This window comes from Rattus rattus, chromosome 12, assembly GCF_011064425.1.
Source record: "Rattus rattus isolate New Zealand chromosome 12, Rrattus_CSIRO_v1, whole genome shotgun sequence".
Taxonomy (NCBI): Eukaryota; Metazoa; Chordata; class Mammalia; order Rodentia; family Muridae; genus Rattus; species Rattus rattus.
Window position 1 is genome coordinate 46,312,944 of NC_046165.1, and position 11,229 is coordinate 46,324,172.

Genomic DNA, 11,229 nt, shown 5'->3' on the forward strand with positions numbered 1-11,229 from the left:
GTCTAATGAGTTCTGAGAACAGCCCTAGTCTCTGGGTACAGAGATACAAATTTAGAAGGTGGTTTGATATGGTGTCCATTTAATAAAATAATAGTGGGGAAAATTTCCTGAACAAAACACCAATGGCTTATGCTCTAAGATCAATAATCAAGCGGGACCTCATAAAACTGCAAAGCTTCTGTAAGGCAAAGGACACTGTCATTAGGACAAAATGGCAACCAACAGATTGGGACAAGATCTTTACTAATCCTACAACAGATAGAGGGCTAATATCCAACATATACAAAGAACTTAAAAGGTTAGACTCCAGAGAGTCAAATAACCATATTAAAAATGGGGTACAGAGCCAAACAAAGAATTCTCTGCTGAGGAATGCCGAATGTCTGAGAAGCACCTAAAGAAATGTTCAACATCCTTAGTTATCAGGGAAATGCAAATCAAAACAACCCTGAGATTTCACCTCACACCAGTCAGAAGGGCTAAGATCAAAAACTCAGGTGACAGCAAATGCTGGCAAGAATGTGGAGAAAGAGGAACACTCCTCCATTGTTGGTGGGATTGCAAGCTGGTACAACCACTCAGGTAATCAGTCTGGAGGTTCCTCAGAGAATTGGACATTGCCCTACCTGAGGGCCCAGCTATACCACTCCTGAACATATACCCAAAATATGCTCCAACATACAACACAGACACATGTTCATAGCAGCCTTATTTATAATAACCAGAAGCTAGAAAGAACCCAGATGCCCTTCAACAGAGGAATGGATACAGAAAATGTGGTACATCTATACAATGGAGTACTACTCAGCTATCAAAAATAACGACTTCATGAAATTCATAGGCAAATGCATGAAGCTAGAAAATATCAACCTGAGTGAGGTAAACCAATCACACACAAAAAAGAAAAAAAAACAAAAAAACAAAAAAAAACCCACACATGGTATGCACTTCTGATAAGTGGATATTAGCCCAAAAGCTCAAATTACCCAAGATACAATACACAAACCTCATGAAGCTCAAGAAGAAGGAAGACCAAACTGTGAATGCTTCAGTCCTTCTTAGAAATTGGAACAAAATTACTCACAGGAGGAAATATGGAGACAGGTGTGGAGCAGAGACTGAAGAAAAGGCCATCCAGAGACTGCCCCACCCGGGAATTCATCCCATATACAGTCACCAAAACTAGACGATGTTGATTAAAGCCAAGAAGCGTATGCTGACAGGAGCCTGATATAGCTGTCTCCTGAGAGGCTCAGCCAGAACATGTCAAATACAGAGGCGAATGCTAGCAACAAACCATTGAACTGAATACGGAACCCCTGTTGGAGGAATTACAGAAAGGACCGAAAGAGCTGAAGAGGCTTGCAAGCCCATAAGAACAACAATACCAACCAGAGCTCCCAGGGACTAAACCACTACTCAAAGACTACACATGGACAGCTACATACGTAGCAGAGGATGACCGTGTTGCGCACCAATGGGAGGAAAAACCCTTGGTCCTGTGAAGTGGTGTAGCCAACAAGGGGAATGTCAGATTGGAGAGGCAGGAAGAGGAGGTGGTTGGGGAGGGGAAACACCCTTATAGAAAAAGGGGATGGGGAGGAGGGAGGGGGCTTATGAACAGGAAACCAGGAAAGGGAATAACATTTGAAATTTAAATAAAAATATCCAATAAAAAATAAAATAATAGTAACAGACTCATTTCTGGGATGTATGAGCTCCCTAACCATGAGTCCTTGGCTGGACTACAGTACCAGACATAGATTTCCTCCTGTACAGTGTCCTTAAACCCAATTAGAAAGTAGTTGGCTACTCCCATAGCATTTACACTGTTACTGTACTCATGTCACTCTCTTGCTGTGAGTCACTATTGTAGCCTATAGGCTTCACAGCTTGATAAGGCTATTACTAGCTTCCAAAGGTACTCAAATCTAAAGATTCAATGCTAGGATTCACACAGGCGTTAGAAGATGCAGGGCTTTTCTTTCTGCGTTTGGGTTACCTCATTCAGTCTAATGTCTTTTCACTTCTGTCCTGCAAGTTTCTGAATTTGCCTGTAACTTTCTGATTTCATCTTCTTTAAAACTGAATATAATTTGATAGTGTATAGATACTGTGGTGTGAATGAGAAACGTTCCCCCATGGTCTAATTATTTGAACACTTGATCCCCAGCTGGTGGCGCTCTTTGCAAAGATTAAGGAACTTTCAGGGAGTAGAACCTGGCTGGAGGGAGTGTATCACTGGCACCTTTGAGTTTATAGTCTTGCTCTTCTTCATGTTCTCTCTCCGACTCCTGTGTGAGAAATAGGATTAGCCAGGCATTTGCTCCTGTGGCCATGCCTTCCTGGCCTGTGGCCATGTGATGGGTTTTATCCTTCTGGAACCCTTCCTCCCTTAAGGTGTTTATGTCAGTGTTCTATCTCAGCAGCATGGACGTAACTGACATTGGCTCTACATTTTCATTCCCATTCATCATTCGATGGACACCGAGGCTGTTTCTGAATCTCTGCTATTTTGAGTAGAGCAGTGATGAACATGGATGCTACAGTAATAGCAAGTAGGGTGCGGATACTTGCCCAGGGGAGATGGTGCTCTTACACAGTACATCTTTCTCTAGATGCTTAGAAGCCAACAGGCTGCTTTTCACAGAGGTTGCACCACTGGTAGATTCCAACAACAATGCATGAGGCTCCCCCTTAAATTCTCAAAAGCATCTGTTATTTGTTTTCTTAATCTTAGCTATTCCAACGTGGGTGAGATGCATTTTCAAGTTCTCTATTCACCTTTCGCTTACTGAGTTTCTTACTCTCGGGGTCAAGTTTCCAATCCACGGCGCGAGTTCCCATCCATATTTCTCTTCTCCTCTCTGGCTCCTGAATTGATTTTCTTGCTTCATCTGATTGTTTGCATCCACTTTGCAGTCACTGATAGCATTTATACATTCTGAGTCTGTTATCCAGGGTTTCAACCATTCCAGTGTCTTTGCCATTTCTGATTATGAATTTTTAGAAGGATAAAATTTTCTTGAGTTGTCATTGTTTTTGGCCCTTTCTGTGTTACGGTTTATGCATCTGTTGGGGTATATCTTTTCTGGGTTTTTTGTTTATTTGTTTTGAGTCTCTTAGTGGGAAGTCATTACTAGAGGGCCTAATATCCAGCACCATTCACCAGGAATGTAATAAGTTGTCATAAAAGCAATAACACTAGGCAAAAATTGGATATAGAAACACACTTAAAACCAATTATAAGCAACTGTTAAACCACCAACAGAAAAGCGAATGGCAAAACTAACGAAGAGCTTTATTCTGTTGAACTGATACTGTGCCTAGTGTGGCCAAGAATCAGCTACACAGAGGTTTAATTATTTCTGAGTGTACCTGGAGCTGCTTCTGGGCATGGCTAGCTTTGCAGCCTGTGGACCAGTCAGGCTCCGACTCAGGAGATTCCCTCGCCTGTATGTCTTTGGATTGATCATGATAGAGTCAAGGGGTCTCTTCTGAAGATATTGAGGTGTGGGAGAGGCCAATGGAGCACCGGGGTCTGTTGCTAAAGGACCAACACCAGTGCTTCCCAACCTTGCTCAGTATTACTCATGCCACAGCATAAAGGAATGTGAAATGGTGTCCACTGAGCCTGAGAACTTCATGGTAAAGAGGAAACAGTTCCAGAACCATACTGACTTCTGGCTTGGGGCTATCAATCTCCATGGAATTACCTATTTCTGGCCAAAAACATAGAGCCACCAGCTTTCATAGTCTGAGCCTCCTGCTATGTGAGCTTTCTAATCCTTTCCCTATCAAATTCTCATCCCCACCAATTAAGACATACTGTTTGTATGTACTCTCGGAATGAAACATATACTCTTTCCTTCACTTAAATCATTTCAATATCCCTGTTTCTAATCTTCCATCTTGGGGCAATCTTGAGAAATAATAATTTCATCGCAGTAAGGCAGGTCAGCATGGACAATAACTTTTGCCACATATGTAGCTTCTAATCAACATGGGTATAGGTAATGCATACTCTCCCCAAGAAATATGAAGGGGGCATTGCATTAAACTATGAAGTAATTCTATATGTTATCACAGTTAAATTCCTGCCTTTATGTATGTAGGAACTATTACTTCACTATTTTGAGCAAGGGGATGAATGTTTCTGACTTCAAATTTGGGGAACACACATGGAGTGGCCTTTTGCACTAATAGATTTTTTTATCTTTAATCCTTAGCGTCAATCTACAAGAACTTTTCTGCAATGTCTTCATATAATGCAGATATGATAGGCTTAGAATTGACCCTTCATTAGACATGAAACTTGGAACAACAACAAAAAAAACCCATCAACTATGCTCTTGAATGTCACCCAGACACAGAAAGGCATGCGGCCAAGTTTCCCCAGCTCTTTGTCCCATCTCCTGGTGTTGCTTGGATATTAGTTTATCAACATAACAAGTTTCTGTCACTATTGTATGACCAGGGAACACTACGAGAACACTGCCTTGGATATGCATGTTTGCTTTTAAAACGAGGAACCACATTACAAGGTAAGTTGTGTTTAAGTAAATCTGTCTCTTGGTTTTAGATCTCAGTTAACTTGCAGGTCATTTTCGTCATGCACTCTCCGGGCATTTTAATCAGACTTTATTTTGCGTAGACCACTTGGATGGGTAAGATGGATTTCTTCTGTAACAGCCCAAGAGAAAGCATCCGTGAGCTGCGTGCTCGCATGCCACAGGAAACATCATCAGTCATTTTCTCTCGCACTCTTTGAAGACAGAAGGAATCCCAGCTTTGAAGAATAGTTGTTCTTTGCTCCACAGACCTGAAAAATGGGAGGAGGGATATGGAAATGATTTGAGTGAAGGAAAGAGTATATGTTTCAATCTGAGAGAATGTGCCGAGAGTATGTCTTGATTGGTACGGATCCCTGGGTACTCACTAAAGAAAAGCAGTATTAAATAAAATATTCATAGCTTCATTTATGAGCTTATATTGTGGAAACAGAACACAAAGAGATGCTGACAGATGTTTCTACAATGCATTTCAGTTGCAGAAGATCCCCAGGGTTAGGTCTCATATCTGAGCCAATCAGAACCCTCAAATGTATTGAGGTTTTTTTGTTGTTGTTGATTTGTTTGCTTGTTTGTTTGTTTGATTGATTTTGAGACAGGGTCTCTTTATGTAATCCTGGAATTCTTTATGTAGTCCAGGCTAGCCTTGAACTTATAAAGATCTACCTGCCTCAGCCTCCCAAGTGCTGGGATTAAAGCATGTGTCACTATGCCCAACTATTCAAGTAATTTTAAGAGTGTGTGTGTGTGTGTGTGTGTGTGTGTGTGTGTGCGCGCGCGCGCGCGCGCGCGCGTGCATGAGGATTTGCTAGGGGAGCGTAGAATGAGAAGAAGCAGGCACAAATCGAGAGCTCTATACTCATGATCTCAGTGAATGAAACAAACAATGAATCAGGCATTATGACTACCATCATGAAGATGACAGGAGGGAAGCTAACAAGGGAAGAAACCAGGTCTGTTGGTTCTAAAGCCATGTGGCTACTATTCCAGGTTCTCTTCTCTAGTTATCCCGTGACCTAGGCATTGATAATAGTCTGCTGTATCTAGAGGGTTTGTTGGTTCTGTTCTTTTTTTCTGCATTTGTAGTTTGTTTTGCTGGTACAGGCAGAGGAGTGTGCAGAGAGGGAAATGATTGGATTCCATTTGCCTCTGCAAACCTTACCAATACACTCCTTTCACTGTGTTAGGCTTTCCTCGCTGGACAAACCTTAGATTCTAAACCTGAAGGCACCGATAAAGGAGATGGCATCACTGGAGGGAAGCTATTATCCATACCTTCCTCAGGAAGGGAGAGAAACATGACTGAGCCCAACAGTTTATTTTGTAACATGCTGTGTTAAAACCAAAGACCTAAATGTGCAAGAAATGGATACACTTGTGTCTGCTAGCAGTTGGATTTCAGGAAATATTTAATGTACTAGGAAGGTTCATGAGATAGCTGTATTGTGATTACTTTTTCTAAAATCAAATAAAATACCAGCTAATCATCAAATGTCAACAAAATTTAAGGATGGATAATCTCTTGAGTTATTTATTTATGTATAAGAGTGCTCTATTTGCATCTGTGACAGGAAAGGGCATTAGATCCCATTACAGATGATTGTGAGCCACCATCTGGGACTTGAACTCAGGACCACTCTGCAAGAGCAGCCAGTGCTGTTAACCACTGAACAATCTGTCCAGTCATGGAGAGTCTTATTTTCTTCTCCAATTTGAAAATTTTCAAACTCCTAAAGACATAGGCATTTCTTTTAGAGTCATATAACAGCACTAATTAAAACTATAAAGAAGGAACTTGTGTAGACTTGGATGTCTCTACAAGCTACCCATGCTGGACACTGTGAACTAGGAAGGCAAGGATGCTGGGTATTAATTTTTCCACAGGGAGGGAGGATAGGAAAAGTTAGGGAAATAGGAGACAGCAGGGATTACTTTCTTTGAAAAAACAAAAATAATATTCTTTGGAAAAATACATATCTGCTTACTAACTGTCTTAGGTCCATCTTTAAAGCTGGTTAAACAAGATGAAAACTGTTTTTGTTACCCCTTGGAGGTACAAGCTAAAGAAAAATGTGGAGAAACTTGAAAAAGCAGTACAAGAATCAGAGTGTTCCACGAATACCCCGCATTCAAGTCCCCGCAGCGGCTGCTGACAATTCATTACTGAAGGTGCGGCGTCTTGTTCATAGAGGGAAGGGCTTCCCTTCTTTCTTCAGAGGGTTGGGGGCTTTGCGCACTGCCTGTGTGAGAGCTAGATGTTTGATCTGCATACGTGACTGCTGAAGGAGTCAACGAATGAGGGCTGGCAGAGCCTAACCTGCTCACCCTCATGGTCAGAGTCTGAGAAACTGTCTTCTCCTTACATGGCTGACCCGCCACCATTGGGACTCACTAATTGGGCACATCAACAGCACGGCTTCCTGTTTGATCTGTCAGCTTCTTTCCCACTGAGCTAATTATAGCCATTCCATAAAAACTCTCTGTAAAAAAGTTCATTTGTCTTGCATCTCTTTCAAGAAAGATAGGGGACAGTATAGGAACATGAGAAATGGAACCCGTCACTTACTTCTCAGGATGTTTAAAGTTTAACACAGGTAAGGAAGTAGGCATAGTTTTTCTTGATAAAATAAAAACTGTGACTGTCAAAAATTTTATCTGATGTAAGGGTATTCTCATGGTACTAGAGAGCTTTGTTCCTGAGGTAGGCTAGCAATTTTCATATTATCTTGTCTCTGCAATCATGTGAAAGGTTTAATTAGTTACTCACAAATGAAAGCCATTCTCCTCCTCAAATATACTTTAATACAGAAACTTAGAGTGAATTGATGTCTTGTATTGTGAGGCTCTTGGCCTTGCCACTTTTACTGTGTTTACTTCTAATATAAAATTTAAGAACTCAAAAAAAAAAAAAAAAAAAAAAAGAAAAAAGGTAGAAGAAAAAGAAAGGAAAGGAAAAGAAATAACAACAAACAAAACAAAACCAATTTGCCTTGTGGAGTTCTGAATTTAGTCTCCTAGAAAATGTCTAACCAGTAAAGGTAAATGTCACCACAACCTACATTTATATGTAATAGTTTAAGTATAGTTTTTCCCCTCGGTTTTCAGTTGGCTTTGAAATTTCTGTTGCTTTGGTATTTCATATCCAAGAAGAAGTTATTTTAACTTGATAGTTCTAGGAAGCTGATGCTGTTACCATAGTTTCTCCTCATTTATTTTTGAGACAGTTTTGTGTAGCCCGGGACAACCTTTGTCTTACAATGTAGTTGAGGATGACTTTGAACTTCTGATCTTTCTACCTCCCCATTCCCAGAACTCTCTTTGGAGGAGTGTCTTATGGTATAGACCAAGCTGGCCTTGAACTCAAAGTGTCCCTTTGACCTCTGCCTCCTAAGTGCCACCACTCCTGGTTCCTCTGTTTCCATAACACTCATTCATTGCCAAGGTTGACCTCATTGCCCATTTGAGCATCTATCTCTATTCTTTATGAAACTTTCCACTGAGCATCTCAGCTGTCTGGAAGCCTCCCATACTTCAGGTTCTATATACACTCCGCAACCTATTTTTCTCAATTTAGAACTAATAAAATCTTCAGATCCTAGCAGGCTTTACATCTCTCTCAGCCTAAAATCATAACCTATGTAACCTAGCACCATTTCCTTCGCTGTTTTAAGCAGCATTACACAAGAAGACTATTGCTTACATAAATGGTGAAGGGAATATTCCTAAGTATTCACATCCCATATGCTTTAAAAATAAGTGTCACCGTAGAAGAAGCATCCTATTCCTGTGGACACTCGTTTTGAGTGTATCACACTTTTAATTGCATCTGGATTTATCAAAGTCACCTCTTGGTTTTGACAGGACCTAAATCAAGGCCAACAGCGTTACTTGTACAGCATCATGAGGATTTATGACTCCAGGCCCCAGTGGAAGGCCCTGCAGACCCGCTACATTCACAGCCTTGGATACCAACAGCATCTGGGTGAGTTTAACTACCTTACCTGAGCCAGGCACATCAGGAGGTGACTTACTATTACAGTCAGAAGTCACATCTCCAGATAAATAATTCTCGAAGAATGGCCTCTGCCGACCTATTTTATCAACATGGTTGGCCAACCAAGTTTAAAAATGATTATCCCTGACAACAGACAGTGAAGTTTTATAGGTGAATTAAGAGGGTTTAAAGAAATTAGAGTATTGATTCTTATAAAATGTTAACAACTCTCTGAGATTTATATGAACTTGATCTAGTAGATCAATATCACTAGACTTGGAAAGCCAACATAAGCTCAAACAATGGCTCTCCTCCTTACTGCTTGTGTAAGATCAAAGATAGTTTACTCCCAACAATAATAACTACATTGAGCATTGAGCATAGTCCATACATCCAGCCAAGAACATTATGTACAATATCTCCCTCTCTTTCCACTTTATAGTTATGGAACCAGAATCATAGGCAAATCATGTAATTAACGAGGGCTTCAGGAAAGAGGTGTCTTCTCTAAGGATCATAACTTCTATCTGCTCATACTTTGCTCTTTCTCCTTTTCTACTAAATCCACTCATAGTTTACAAAGCACAGATGATACCATGGCTTCAAAAGACATAAACAGATCATGAGCACCAACTCTATGGAAGGTCTCATTGCTGCTACACCATCTTGCAGGAATGTCTCTAATTGCTTGCTCCTTCTACCACACAATTCTCCCAACTCAGATAGAAAACTGAAACCTAGACAGGTTAAATAACTGGACCTTGCTTACACATAGTAAGCAAGGACCTAGGGTTTGGTGATTATTGAAGATTATCTGAAGGGTGATGGAAGCACCATCTCGTGGCTCTGTTTTCAGTCACATACCAAAGAAGCCAATAAGCTTAAGTGAGGATACATTTACTAGTGTTCATAAAGGCTAACTGCGATCTTACTAAAATGCAGTTTCCCAGGCCTTGATCTCTGGGTTTCTAATTCAGAAGGTCTTTGAAGACAGTAGAGTTCTAAATTACAATGGGTATTTCTTTAAACACATGGATTCAGAGGATCTAGTAGGTACTGTGAAGACTGTACTTTGAGAAACTCTGAAAGAAATCATATATATCATTTTAATCAGATATCATCTTTCTCTGCATTAAAAAAGTTTTGCTAACTAAGATAAGTTGCATGGGAGGTCTACTCAAAGTTCAAATTTCTTTCCAACATCTTCGACAAGCAAGTTGATGACTATCGTAATGTTCGTTAATTACCTCTTCTCATTCATGTGACAGAAAATCTGTCAGAAATAGCTTTGGTTAGGGAGGCCTTATTTTGGCCCATGATATGCAGAGGTGTCAGTCTCTTGTGGCCAAGAAGGGTGATAGAGGACAGCTTTTCACATCCTGGCAGCCAGGAGGAAGAGAACAAGGAGTATGGTTACTCGGCTGGCTTTCTCCTGCTTCTCTTTTCTTTTCTTCTAGCTCTGCAGCCCATGGCATGGTACCAAGCACATTCAGGATGAGTCATCCTCTGCTAATCTCTAGAAATCCCTGCACACACATACCCACAAAGTGTGCCACAGTGATCTTTAGCCAAGGTCATTCAGATTGACAGCAAGGATTAACCACCATGTTCATTGAAGGAAAGCTAAGGCAAACCAAGAAATAAATACTTCCTGTCCTCAAAGATAGTGTAATTATGATAATCGCAGATGTAGACCTTTTGTGTACCTCTGAATATTTTTTTCTGTAAAAATTGTTGGACTGAAGAAATGACTCTACGATTAAGAGTACTTGCTGTCCTTGCAAAGGACCTGAGTTCAGGTCCTAGCTCTCAGTTGGCTCATAACCACCTGGAAGGGCAGCTCTAGGAGTTCTGTCACCCTCTTCTGGCCTCTAGGAACAGTGGACACACATGTGGTGGACATCTACATATTCAGGCACAACTCTCATACACATAAAACAGAACTAAATAAATCTTTCAAAAATAAATGTTGACATTGAAATTCCTCTCCACTCCCAACCCCCTCCCAGGTTATATCACTCAACAGGAGGCCTTGTCTTGTGCTGCTGTACTTAGACATTCAACCATGCAAGCCTCAGCTTTGGTCGCTTCTCAAAGGACTATTCTCCCCAAAGTCTTCAGCTGTGCAAGGAAAGTGTCAACCAGCAAAACCAGGGTTTAGAGTTGGATCCAGAGCCGCCGGCACATCATGCTGCACATCAAGACCCTAGACAATGTGTAGTCTCTGAAGTGGGCAGCTCAGCTCTGTATTCTTGGGATTTTTGTGGTTCCGTGGTATGCATTTGTTGAATGACAATGAATAAAAGAATACTAATGCAAACTCTACATCTACAAATAATGCCTCCTCCACATAAATGTTGCCAATAAGAACAAGTTGGAAGATCTGAAAGCTATTGAGCAGAGAATAAGCAAGCTTTAGTGTAAATAATCTGTAAAAATAAATGTACTTTCAAAGCTTTCAGAGTAAAAGCTTCCTATGAGTTCCAGGCTCCCAGAGACATCTGTAGAACAGCAGAAGGGGACAAGGGCAGCACCTCCAAGCCTGGGTGACCACTGCCCATTGCACATCTGAAAATACATGAACCCACACAGTCAAGACAGATTATAGAGGAGTTCTGGAGTTACAGTGTTAGTGATAAGTGGCATGTGCCTCGTCCTATCCCC

The 11,229-nt window shown here is 40.9% G+C and overlaps 1 protein-coding gene across 1 annotated transcript; it reads left to right on the forward strand.

Annotated features, from left to right (window-relative positions):
- The first annotated feature begins 4,475 nt into the window (after positions 1-4,475).
- Fam216b (family with sequence similarity 216 member B) lies at positions 4,476-10,786 on the forward strand. The gene is given in 6 exon segments (XM_032917367.1): positions 4,476-4,544; positions 6,625-6,740; positions 8,433-8,553; positions 10,575-10,696; positions 10,698-10,743; positions 10,746-10,786. Coding segments are annotated over 5 exon segments (429 nt in total). The 5' UTR covers positions 4,476-4,544; positions 6,625-6,641.
- The last annotated feature ends 443 nt before the right edge of the window (positions 10,787-11,229 follow it).